The 14147-nt window shown below is 38.4% G+C and overlaps 1 protein-coding gene across 9 annotated transcripts in view; it reads right to left on the bottom strand.

The window, feature by feature from the left end:
- Nucleotides 1-14147, bottom strand: part of LOC127378057 (NACHT, LRR and PYD domains-containing protein 12-like) — a 45790-nt gene that overhangs the window by 31201 nt on the left and 442 nt on the right. For 2 of the 9 annotated variants that reach the window (XM_051426561.1, XM_051426568.1), the window contains exon 2: nucleotides 10740-10859. In XM_051426561.1, the coding sequence (XP_051282521.1) occupies nucleotides 10740-10807 (68 nt within the window). In that variant the 5' untranslated portion in view covers nucleotides 10808-10859. Of the gene's footprint in view, nucleotides 1-7864; nucleotides 9176-10739; nucleotides 10860-13005; nucleotides 13026-14147 lie in introns of those variants that run through there. The other 7 variants (XM_051426576.1, XM_051426577.1, XM_051426579.1 and 4 more) reach the window with 7 other exon arrangements.

Below are 14147 nucleotides of genomic sequence, written 5' to 3'. Positions count from 1 at the left end.
AACTCCAAACACCTGAACCCAACAGGATGCAGGTTGCAAACTGTAAAATACAAAGAGTGAAAAAGAGCTCTCATTAATATTAATGACAACGTGCTGCTGCTTCAATAAAGACATAGTGACTTCAGCTCTTAAGCTCTGCCAGCTCCACCAGTGGCTCCATCTATACAAACTCATGTTGTGCAGCCAAACACAAAAAAAACCCACAGAACCTATTGAAGGTTCCACTCAAGATCCCAAAGTTTCCTGTTGTCTCTTCTGTTGGTTTGATCAATGATGTCTGGCTGTATCCCCTTTGTCTAAAGCGTTCAGACATTTCTTTAGCTTCATTGGATAATCCTGTTCTTCACTACATATTCTCACAAACTGACCATATGGGATGTTACTGATAATATGGTCAGGGTGGAAACTTGTAGAGTATTAATGAATTAGGTAACAGAGAGTCAGTGAACTGACCTCAGAGTCTCCAGTCTACAGTGTGGACTCTCCAGAAAACCACACAGCAGCTTCACTCCTGAATCCTGCAGGTAGTTGTAACTCAGGTCCAGCTCTCTCAGATGGGAGGGGTTGGACTCCAGAGCTGAGACCAGAGAAGAACAGCTGATCTCTGACAACTTGCACCAACTCAATCTGAATAATGAATAAAAGATGTAAGTTTGCAATTAAACAGTTGTTTCACAGAAATGTCTGAAAAACAAATACTGAATATATTTGTTATTGTCTGATAGTTGGAAATGTGATTATTTATTTTATTCATTATGTTTACTTATTGTTATTATCATTTACTAAGAAAAGGAGACATTTAATGGACCATATCTCCTCTGACCTCTGATTTCTGGTCTGCTGCCACAATGTTAATGTGAATTCTGATTTTGAGTCTGCACCCTGTATTTTAATTTGAAAATTGATTGGATTCTCTGTGCTGTTTCTGACTTCCTGCCAATGTGATCTGTTCTGTGCTGCGACACACCAGCCCCCCAGGAAGAGCTTTGGGCCTGGTAGAACAATACTGACTCTGTGTGAGGTCCATGTAGTGACCACGGTATCCGTTTGGGTAACTCACTCTTGGGCTGACTGACATTAACAGACTCTGGTGTTTGCTTGAAAATATTAAATGTCCACAAACAGAAATATGCTCCTACAGCCCGTATGACATGTAAAGTTTCACCATTGCTGAAGTTTGATCTTGTTCTCTTTGGCAGAGCCTCAATAAATTCTGTGTGTCAGTCATCAAGGTCTCCTGAACTCTTCATCAAGTATGACTGGTTCATCTTCTTCACAGTTTCTCCATCACACGTACAATATGTTTTCATTGATCTGCATGATTCTGCTGCATACAGTGATGTTTGAGGTGTGCTGATGCACATGTACCATCAATTCAGATCAATTCAATTCATAATAATTTCTTTATCAGCTCTGTGATTTGGATCTGCTCGAAAAGTTAAATCTGTTCTTCCTTAACCAATACTACACCCTCCCAACAAGTTTCATAACAATCAGACCAGTAGTTATAATGATAATAATTATAATCCTGCTGACAGACAAACACACAAACAGCACAAAAGCATATCCCTCATGTTAGAGGTAAAAATGGTGTCTGACCTCAGAGTCTCCAGTCTACAGTGTGGACTCTCCAGAAAACCACACAGCAGCTTCACTCCTGAATCCTTCAACTCGTCGTCACTCAGGTCCAGCTCTCTCAGATGGGAGGGGTTGGACTTCAGAGCTGAGACCAGAGAAGAACAGCTGATCTCTGACAAACTGCAGTTCCTCAATCTGAATAAAGAATAAAAGATGTGAGTTTAGAAGACAATGTTCCTGCTTGAAATCATTCAGTGTTTAATAATCTGTTCAGAGCTGAAGAAGGTTTACAATGTACAAGTTTAGAAAATGGAAACTCCAAACACCTGAACCCAACAGGATGCAGGTTGCAAACTGTAAAATACAAAGAGTGAAAAAGAGCTCTCATTAATATTAATGACAACGTGCTGCTGCTTCAATAAAGACATAGTGACTTCAGCTCTTAACCTCTGCCAGCTCCACCAGTGGCTCCATCTATACAAACTCATGTTGTGCAGCCAAACACAAAGAAAAACCCACAGAAACTGATTGAAGCTTCCACTCAAGATCCCAAAGTTTACAAAGATGTCAGGATGAATTTTGGGGAAATGTGAATAAAAGACATCTACAATATTTCTTTTAGGAATAGTGGAGTCATAAAATCAAATCAGCTTCAGTTTAAACTATTCATTCAGTATAAGCAAAATGCTGGAAAAAGAAAATACTGAATATAGTTGTTACTGTCTGATAGTTGAAATACAGATTATTTATCTATTGATTTTAAAACATGATGGGGAATATAAAGAAAGAAAGAAGAACATGTTGAAGACGGTCACTTGTCAGCTGTTCAGGTGATTTTCTCACAAAACGTCACCAACTCTCTCCTCTGTGTGTGTGTGTGTGTGTGTGTGTGTGTGTGTGTGTGTGTGTGTGTGTGCGTGTGCGTGCGTGCGTGTGCGTGTGTGTGTCACCATGTCACTGCAAGTAATCTGAGTAAAATAAGAGACAAAGAAAATGTCACAGTCAGCAGAATCCAGTTCATTCAGGTAACTCAGGTAAACTCTGAAAGCTCAAAGAGATTACAGTTTGTTGGTTGTTTTATAGCCGACCTTGTTTAGTAGGTATTCAGTATAAAATATATATACAATATGCATAATAATATTAATATATTAAGTATAAACATTAAGGAACAGCTTGGTTGCTGGCATATTGTTCCTTAATGCAGTGCAGCTGTTCACCTGTATTATTGAGGAAAAGTATTGGATCAGGACTCAGTATCAGCAGATATTAAATGGGTATCGAGGGCAATTTTACTGTGGTATTGATTTGGTATTGAGAATCAATGTTTTATTTTGTAGTCAGTTTTTCTCCTGTTACGTTTTATTTTGTAACTTTCCTCCTCTTGTGTGTTGTGTTGCTTTACTTCCTGCCTGTCTTTTTTTTTTTTTGTTTGTTTGCCCCGCCCTGATTGTGTTCCATGTGTTTCGTTCTCCCTGTGCCAGATCGTCCTTTGCTTCTCAGGGTCTGTGTTTTCCATGGTGTTCAGATTACTGACTGGTTTTCAGATTCTGCCTCAGCCTTTTCCTTTGGATTTGTTTGCTAGTGTTTCCTGGGCTTCTATGTACCAAACCTTCTTTCTGTGTATTTCTGTATCAAGATCCTGTTCTCTATCATGCATTTGGTTCCTGCCACTTGTACTTCCAACAATCTTAACAGTACAAACTGGCACAGGGGGACTGACAGAGACATGAATTATGAACTATATGATTTGGTCGCTTCCCTCCAGTGCATTAAAGATGTTTGGAGGGAAAGAAGTAGCTCAGTCTATGGCAAGGAAGGCAGTATCCTCTCAACCAGTCATTCTCAAAGAGTGGTCTGCCAGCAACCCCTAGTGATCCGAAACTTGATGGGAAAATATCATGTTTTAAATTAAAAGTGTTTCTCAAACTGTCTGCGAGCGACTACAAATCCAATGTCCAATGTATGTATTGTTTTCAAAATTAAGCCAGTTAGTAATTACATTCAAACATTACATACATTTTACGATTTACATCAGAAATGATCAGCTCATTGACTATCTAACTGTAAAGATCATGGATCGGTGGCTTAAGACAATTAATCATTATTTAAAGTCAATTGAAAGAAAATCAAATGAAATGTCTGACACAAGTCAAGGCAAGATGCATCGCCTTGATGGGAGTGGTTCAACAGCAACAAGTGCTTCAGCTAGCATCGAGTCCTGGGAGAACTCAGTACCTTCGTACCATTGAGAACCCTGTGGCAGTGGTCCGGGCCTGTCTCTGCTGGTCTGAGGCTGACACACACACACACACACACATTTTATTCAAAATATTCAACTAAACAACAAAAATGCAGATTCAGGCAGATTGTACCAAAGGTGGCCCCTAGAGAACTGTGGGAACCATGTTGTGACGTTTTGGCCTGTGTTAGGATCTCTGGTTTAATGCACACCACAGCAGCTGTTTGGGTTGTCTCTGTAGCACCCACATCAGCTGGGAACAGTTGGGTCTCTGTAAATAATGTTAAAAGGAGTTTGGTCTAGACCTGCTCAATTTGAAACGTGTCCTGAGATAACTTCTGTTGTGAATTGGCGCTATACAAATAACATTTTATTGATTTGAATCAGCTTCTAATATCATGAAGATCATCACACTTCCTAATTTAGGCTTCACTGAGCTTTGTATCCAACCGGTCTCTGTTTCTGTTTACACAGAAGCTCAAACTCTCTGCAGCCTGTTTCAATCTACTATTAACAGGTCTTCAAAAACTGCATTCAGATCCCTCACACACTCTACAGCCTCATTAGTACTGACATAGTTCTGCCCTCTAGAAGTCCACCCACTGTTCATTAGTGGGACAGTGACGGAAAAACAATAACACCAATCTTTGTTCTGGAGTCTTTTCAGGCTGCTGTACAATTATACATTTAAATAATTTAATTGATATCAGAAATGTGCGATAACTAGCCGACTATTGGCTTTATCTAACAACTCCTAGTGGACTAGGAAAATCTTTGGTCAGGGCGGCCCTATACTGACGACATCTTTACTGACTGATGGACCACAACATGAGTCTGTGGAAGATGAAAAGATTTGAGATTTGTGTCTGACAAAACCTGGAAGTTTATGAACCAAAGATTTGAAATGAATATACACAATAAAAAACATATAATCTACAGTCGGTGAACTGACCTCAGAGTCTCCAGTCTACAGTTTGGACTCTCCAGTCCAGCAGACAGAAGCTTCACTCCTGAATCCTGCAGGTTGTTGTCACTCAGGTCCAGTTCTCTCAGATGGGAGGGGTTGGACTTCAGAGCTGAGACCACAACTTCACAGTGAGTCTCTAAGAGTCCACACTTAGAAAGTCTGTAAGGACACATGTTACACAATATGATATGAGAGAGGATACTGTGTTTACTTAATGTATTTTTACAGTTGTATGCAAAAGATTAACAAATGACACATTTAAGTGATTTTTTTTATTTGAAAGATTTACACACAGAAACTCTCTATGGAACATAAAATATAGGTTTTCAGGAAAGATTCCTGCATATTTAGGTGTTATGTTATAAATATAAAATGTAGCTACCACCATCATCGGCTTGTGCCAAGTTCTTGTTAACTTCTACAGAGGAGTGACAGAAAGTATCCTGACTGGAAACATCACAAACTGACATCATGGGATGTGCACGACCCAGGACAGGAGGATTAAAGGACAGCAGGGGGTTAAAACCACCCCGGTTGCTGCTGTCGAGGAATACGTTCAGAAGCTTCTTCTGCCGTACCAACAGACTACAGAGCAACTTCTTCCCTCAGGATAAAGAAGCTACTGGATTAAAAAACTATTTATGATGCAAATTAAGTTTTATTATTTCAATAATGAGGGCCCGAGCACTGACTGTGCGAAGGCCCTATTGTAATTGAAGGAATTCTTATTTTTCCTCCTAAACGAACACATATTTGGAGGCTGCAACATGCTCAAAGACTCTTGAAACGCGGTGCACTTGTCAGTCGTGGCCAAAATTTTCGTATTTTCTAGGGGTCCACTATGAGCATGGCAAAATGGCCCCTCAGGGGCCCATAAACCGTACCATCCGGGGCCCCTTTCACCGATATGCATAAAAATTGGCACACACGTAGATCTTATCTAGACCAACAAAACAAATCAGTGGAAGTCGGCCATTTTGGATTTAGCGGCCATTTCTGGCGAGTTGCACATGTTGTATTTGAACGAACTCCTCCTATTGATCGGATCGTCTTCAGATGTGTACACAGCCAACTAAACACATTCTTGATTAAAAGCTGTGCTATTTACGACATTCCATCGAACGGCGTGCCTGTGGTGTGGCGTGGAATTTCAACGACTCGCCATGAAAGAGGGATGTCATAACTTCTGCGTACATTATCTGATCTCAACGAAACGTCACATGTTTGATAAGAGTCCCGCCCTGAACACGTCTATGTGATAATATTCAGTTATAGTGATTGCGCCACCTAGTGGTGAAAGGAAATGTTATGTTTTATACTTCCATGTTCTCCTCCTAGCAGGATGATCAGATGTAGATGAAATTTAGTCGGGAAATGCAAAACATGTTGTTGATGATATTTCATGATTGTGTTGAGTTTTTGTTACGGGGCGTGTCCGTGGCGTGGCGTCAAATTTTGACGTACCGCCAGAACACACAAAGTTGCTTTAACTTGAGTGTACATTGTCCAATCGTCTCCAAACTTCACTTGCCTGATAAGAGTCCCGCCCTGAACACATCTATGTGATAATATTCACTAATATTGAGAGCGCCACCTAGTGGTGAAAGGAAATGTAATTTTTTTACTTTATGTATATCTTCCAGCAGATTGATCTTATCTAGCTGAAATTGTGTCAGAAGTTCCTTGGGACGATGACGATGACATTTTATGAATATTAAGAACTTACGTGGAACCATGTTGACATGGTGACGCGGCGAAAATCCGTTTTTCTGTTACCATTGTAACACTTTTTGTATTGTCTTGGATGGGCGTCGCAAAATGGCTAAGCCACGCCCCCAAGAATCAGCCCCCAAGACACGTATGACTGATTTGTAAGAAAATTGGTATGCATGTGTATCATGATGGGACAAGCAAAAAAGCCTCTTGGACCCATAACCCAAACCCAACAGGAAGTTGGCCATTTTGAATTTTGTAGTCATTTTCGGCGATAACTTGAGTGTACATTGTCCATTGGGCTCCAAACTTCACTTATCTGATAAGAGTCCCACCCTGAACACATCTATGTGACAATATTAAGATATAGTGGTTTGCAGCTTGCAGCTTTAATTTTATTTGTATTTTTTGACTTACTGACTTGTATCAAAGTAATTCTCTAGCACAGAAATCTCTTTTGGGAAAAATAAAAATAAATAATAACTTTAATTATTTACTGTTTACATAACTGTTAAATTCTGCTATATGTTCAAATTATACTGTAATAAAACCTCAACCTCTAAAGTCCTTTATGGGTTTTACCAGATTGCATGTAGCCTCCACCACCCAAAGGAACATACAGAATAGAGAAGAACAGTGAAAACTCAAAAATGTAATTATTAGAAAAAAATACAATAACTGGATTCATTAATTAACATCTGTGACAGAAGACAAATAATATTTAATGTTTGCAATAAAGAAATGGAACACTATTTTAAAAGTGTTATATTGTTAATATTAGAAAAACTAAACAATTAATCTAAACTAATTTATAAAGTTAATAACGTGGACTTACTGAGCCTTTCTGCAGTTCCTCACAGCTGGAATCAGTCTCTGTCGTCCCTCCTCTGATGTGTTGTACTTCTTCAGGACCAACTCATCCAGAACCTCCTCTGACATCTGCAGCATGTAGGCCAGAGCTGAGCAGTGGATCACAGAGAGTTCCTTCTCTAATCGGTTCTCTGACTTCAGGAACTCTTGGATCTCCTGATGGACTGAGTGGTCCTTCATCTCCATCAGACAGTGGAAGATGTTGATGCTTCTGTCAGGAGAGATATCAGCACTGTTCATCTCCTTCAGGTTGTTGATGGCTCTCTGGATTACTTTTGTATGGTTCTTTGTCCGACCCAGCAGGCCTCCTAAGAGTCTCTGGTTGGACTCCAGAGAGAGGCCATGAAGGAAGCGAACAAACAGGTCCAGATGGCCATTTTCAGTTTTGAGGGATTTCTCTGTGGCTCTGCTCAGGAAGACATCCAGAGATGGGATGTTTCCAAAGTACTTAAAGATGTTCTTAACAGCCTTCGGGACTGAGTCCCTGTCTCGCCAACCTTTTCCCAGGAAGTCCTCCAGTACCTCTGTGTTCCTGTTGGTGTGACAGTGGAACATGTAGACTGCAGCCAGAAACTCCTGAATGCTCAGATGAACAAAGCAGTAGACTGTTTTCTGGAAGATCACACTCTCTCTTTTAAAGATCTCTGTACAAACTCCTGAGTACACCGAGGCCTCTGTGACATCAAGACCACACTGCTCCAGGTCTTCTTGGTAGAACATGATGTTTCCTTTCTCCAGCTGTTCAAATGCCAGCCTCCCCAGCTTCAGGACTTCCCTGTCAGCCTTCATCAGCTCCTGTGGACTCATCTCATGTCCCTTATCATACTTCTGCTTCTTCCTCTTTGACTGAACCAGCAGGAAGTGTGAGTACATGTCAGTCAGGGTCTTGGGCAGCTCTTCTCTCTGGTCTGTAGTCAACATGTGGTCCAGAACTGTAGCACTGATCCAGCAGAAGACTGGGATTAGACACATGATGTGGAGGCTCCTGGAGGTCTTGATGTGTGAGATGATCCTGTTTGACAGATCTTCATCACTGACTCTCCTCCTGAAGTACTCCTCCTTCTGGGCGTCAGTAAAGCCTCGTACTTCTGTTACCCTGTCAACACATTCAGGAGAGATCTGATTGGCTGCTGCAGGTCTGGAAGTTACCCAGACGAGAGCCGAGGGAAGCAGATTCCCCTTGATGAGGTTTGTCAACAGCCCATTGACTGAAGACTTCTGTGTGACGTCAGACACAACCTCATTGTTGTGGAAATCCAGTGAAAGTCTGCTTTCATCCAGGCCGTCAAAGATGAACAAAAGTTTACAGACAGCGAGCTGCTCTGCTGTGACCTTCTGTAATGTTGGATGGAAAACATGGAGCAGCCTGAGAAGACTGTACTGCTCATCTTTGATCAGGTTCAGCTCCCTGAACGAAAGCAGAACCACCAGACTGACATCTTGGTTCTCCGAGCCTTCTGCCCAGTCCAGAGTGAACTTCTGCACTGAGAAGGTTTTTCCAACGCCAGCGACGCCGTTCGTCAGAACCACTCTGATGTGTCTCTGTTGGTCAGGTAAGGCTTTAAAGATGTTGTGGCACCTGATTGGAGTATCATGGAGGGTCTCCATCTTGGAAGCTGTCTCAAGCTGTCTCACCTCATGTTGGGTATTAACCTCTTCACTCTGTCCCTCTGTGATGTAGAGCTCAGTGTAGACACTGTTGAGGAGGGTTCCACTTCCTGTTTCATCAGTTCCTTCAGTCACACATTCACATCTCCTCCTCAGACTGATCTTATGTTCATCTAAAACCTTCTGCAGTCCATCATCTGCTGAAAGAGAAGAAAAAAGCTGTTTAATATGCTGAGACTGATGAGCTAATTAGTCAACCAATATGGACTTTTCGCTGGCTGATGGCAATATTTAGAGATCAGGTCTGCCGATGGCGGATATATAATGCAGATATCAACACAAACAAAACTCATGTATAATTATGTTCTATTCTATTGGAAATTCAATCATATGTTTGCAGCAGGTTGCATGAGAGTTATAGTAGGTAAGTATGTAAGGCTAAAAAAGCAACTCCATTTTTACCACCCTCCACACACCCCGCCCCAACCTTTTCTGTTTCTCTCTCCCTCTTTGTGTCTCTGTTTACTTTCTCCAGCAGTAAATTTCATGAAGTCGGCCAAAAAATACAACTCGCACTTGTGACTTTTTCATCCACTGTTCTTTTTTTTAGATCAGCAGGCGAGTTGACTGTGGAGGAGTCTCATTGTTAATTAGGAAGCCTAACATGATTGAAACAAACATATTGGTCCCAGTTGATGTGTTCACTGCTGTTCACTATTGGTTTTCCTGGTCTGTGCTTATAAAATATCCACAGTGTCAGAGAGTGTCTGTGTACGGTGGCCGACAAGGGCAAACGCGCCGCAAACGGCAAAACGCTGCAAACACGGGAATGGCGCAAAACCAAAAACACAAACACATAAAACAAATGCAACAGAAAAACGCAGCAACAAAAAAATGCTGCAATCACAGAAACGAAGCAGAAGCACAAACTTACAAACCCACAAAACAACTCTAAGAGAGAAAAGCTGCAAATACCCAAAACACACAAAAACCAAGTTGGCTAAGTTTTGGAGAGGAGAGAAAAAAGGTACGTTTTCCTTTATGTCTTTTTTAAACACTTGGCCGTAATCTTTCATAATATTATAGAAGATAATAATATTCATATTATTATAATAATTATAATATTATAAAATATAATAATTATTATAATATCATTATAATAATTATTATAATATTTTAATATTATTATAATATTTTAATATTATTATAATATAATAATATTATAAAAATTATAATATTCTATAATATTCTAAAAGATTCTTTGCTGAAGCAACGGCACAAAACACAACGAACAGAAAATAAAAATATATTTGTCTCATAATGAAACTGTGGAAGGAGAAATCAGACAACATTTGACCACTGACTGTGTGGAAGCTCAGATGATCAAAGAGAACGGTAAAAGTCTCATTACTTCTTTTTATTCCCTTTTATTTTCACATTTAGTGATCTGCCTGTAATTTGTTATTAATACAAACTCAACACTTCCTGCAGCTATTTCACATGAGGGAGAAAATATATTAATATTTAGGAATATTTAGGAATATTTTCTTGAGTAAATTCTGAAATTGATGTCTCAGGTGTTTTGCTACTGAAGTACAATCAGCAGTTTGTGGCTATAAAATCCAGATTAAGATCCATCTTAGTCTGAAACAGTATCTGCACTAATAGTTCTGCATTAATATAAATCTTTTAACAGAACATTTAATCTTCATCCTCAATTCATCATCTTCATCAGGTCAGTTTACAGTAAAAACCGTCTCTTACTGTGCGTCTGAGGGTCCAGGTTCTTTACTGAAGTCTGGAGGTTCATGTTTGGACCAGTCACTCTTCATAGACAGACAGCTGGACACTGGAGACTCTGCTCTCTGTCTGTTGGACTGAACTCTGCAAACACCAACATGTTTATATTCATATCGCCTGAATCCTTGATAAATTCTAAGATGATAAAGTCATTCAGGAAGCTCTAAATACACAAACTGCTGCTACTGTCAACAATTAGGAGGTTTAACAGTTTGTATTAGTCCTCTTAGATTAGATTACAGCTTTTCTATTTGACTGACAGCTGTCACAGATAAATAGGACAAACTATTTCTTTTTTATAAATTTAGCAAATACTATAAAGACTATAACTACTACACTGTATAATATTAGTAGAATATTTAATATACAAACAAACTAGTAAAATAGTGAAACTCTGCAGTAGGCGGGGCTTCCTTCCTACTACATATGTCTTATAATTAGAGTTAATAATATTTATATCATAATTATTAATCTTTACGGTTATAATAACTTGAGAATGATAAGTTACTTGATTCAATAGAGGAAAGAATTATATTTTGGCTGACCAAATACCCAAACTCTCTTCTTTTAATTGGTGGAGACTTTAATATTGTTCTAGATAATGTTATTAACAGGTGGCCTCCTGGGTGGCCCTGCTCCCTCAGCACAAACCTTAAAACACTTATGGGAAAATTTAACATTGTGGATGTATGGAGAGAAAAATTTCCTGATGAAAGATCCTTCACTTGGAGCAACAGGTCAGGATCCAACCAGTCTTGCATTGATTTTTGGCTGTTATCCAATAACATTGATAAAGAGAAAATTACAGTAAATATCCTTGCCACGCCCCTCACTGACCATAGAGCAATCCATATAAGCATCCAATTTAGTGCATCTAATACAATCTGTAGATCTTGCTACTGGAAATTAAACAATTCCCTGTTAAAGCATGAAAAGGTTAAGACTGAAATTATTAATTTAATAACTCTTTTTTACAACAAGGAAGAGATGGCTGGAGGAGGGGAGCAAAATTCTGCCTACTTTTTCCGTCTTGAAAAATACCTATCCAAAATCAATTCCATCCATAATTTAAATATTAATGGGGTCATTACTGATTAAATTAATTTCAGATTTTTGTTCAAAATGTTATAGCAATTTATACAGCTCAAAATATAATGAATAAGTTACTACTCAATTTCTAAACTCAGTAAATAATAATAATTGATATGGCAGATCAAGATTATTGTGACACCCCTCTTACAATGGCAGAGGTTACTGGTTCGATTGCTCTACTCAAAAACAATAAATCTCCCGGCACTGACGGTTTGACTGCAGAATTTTATAAAGTTCTCAGATCAGTTAGCCCCTTTTTTACTACAGGTTTTTATGGAGAGTATAGAGAATGATGCCCTTTCTCCTAGCCTCACTCAAGGTCTGGTCACATTGATTCCCAAACCTAGAAAAGACGTGCTTTTTATTGATAACTGGAGACCCATTTGTGGTTATAAAATGATGGCGTTAATATTTGCCAGGAGAATTAAAGTAACTCTTGACACAATTATAGATGAGACACAGTCAGGCTTTATGAGGAATAGGCACATGTCTAATAATATTAGACTAGTATTAGATATTCTTGACTACTTTGACCTGATATCTGAAGATGGCTTCATCCTCTTCTTAGATTTATATAAGGCCTTTGATACAATAGAACACCAATTTATTTTTCTGTCTTTAGAAAAATTTGGTTTTGGGGATTTTTTCTGCAAACAATTAAAACTTCATATGTTAATGGAAATAGCTCTATTAAACTAGATTTAATCTGAAAGGGGGCATTCATCAGGGATGCCCGATTTCACCTTATCTGTTTTTACTTTGTACACAAATTCTCACAACTCATGTCGTTAACAGTGTTATACAAGGAATTTCTATTGCAGGTAGGAATATCATCATCAGTCAGCTTGCTGACGATACCACAATCTTTCTAAAAATGCTAACCAGATACCTGTCGCCATTCATGTTATTAACCACTTTTCAGAGGCCTCTGGTCTATGTCTAAATATAAATAAATGTGAACTGTTACCTTTAAAAGATTTTAATATGCAAACTATTTGCAACATTCCGATCAAGGAAGAAGTTACATACTTTGGTATTCTTATCTCTAAAGATCAGAAAATGAGATGTCATTAAAAAACTTAAAACAAATTGAATCAGTGGTTGCAAAGGGACTTATCTCTAAAAGGCAGTTACTTACCAAGGCTGAAGGGATATCTCGGCTTACATACACAGCTCTCTCTTTACACCTGGACAGTAACATTTGTAAAGATATTGATTTCATCTGAAAAACGGTTCACATTATATAAAGAAAAGTGTTGTTATGAATAATTATGAATCTGGTGGGCTCAACTTTTTGGACTTTAATACACTAAACAATACTTTTAAGATAAATTGGGCTAAGCATTTTCTAAAAAACCCTGTCTCGATTTGGAATTTTATGCCCCACTATATATTCTCTTGTTTTGGTGGTCTGAGCTTTATTTTGAACTGTAATTACAATGTGGACAAACTCCCTGTGAAACTGTCCAATCTCCATAAGCAGGTCCTTTTAGCATGGTCTCTCATTTATAAGCACAATTTCTCACCACACAGGTCTCTAATTTGGAATAACAGAGATATTTTATATAAAAACAAGTCACTCTTTTTTGAGAGTTGGGTACAAAATCAGATTTTGGGGGGGGGCTTTTTTTTCGGAGGGGGGCGACTTTCTAAGGAGATCAACATGTTTTTATATACCTTATATATAAAATAATATTCCGTCACATTTGCAATTGTATTTGACGCCATTCCATCAGGCTCATCCCCCCGCTGTGGCTGAACACTATTGGCAAAACATTTCACCCAAATAGCAGATTCGTCATTGACCATATTTATAAAGACTTTTTATTTATTATTTGATTTATATTTATTGTGGGAGATATTGTAAAATTGGGTGATTCCCCCTCAAATCTTTTAGTTAAAAAAGGTGAAGGAGTTTTTTTTTTTAATATTTTTTAATTTTTTTCCTTTTAATTATTTTATGGTTTAATTTAAAGAGGCATCAATAAAAAATTTTTTTTTGGGGAGACCCCCCCGAAACTGTTTTTTGCACTCTTTTGGTATTTACACACCAGAACATATTGTAAAACTAGCAGATTCTTCATTGACCATATTAATAAAGATTATTTATCATTTATTTATATTTATTGTAGAGGTTTTGCTTTAATTAAAGTAAAAAAATATGTACTTCATTATAAATGTATTAATTCTGTTGGCAACATTCCACATTCATAAATGTAAATTCAACTGTAAAAAACCTAATTTTGTACTTTTTCTCCATGAATTTGTACATTATATTAA

The sequence above is a fragment of the Dicentrarchus labrax genome, unplaced genomic scaffold (assembly GCF_905237075.1).
Source record: "Dicentrarchus labrax unplaced genomic scaffold, dlabrax2021, whole genome shotgun sequence".
NCBI lineage: Eukaryota > Metazoa > Chordata > Actinopteri > Moronidae > Dicentrarchus > Dicentrarchus labrax.
Note: the sequence above shows the minus strand (reverse complement) of the source record. Positions and strands in the feature narration are given on the sequence as shown.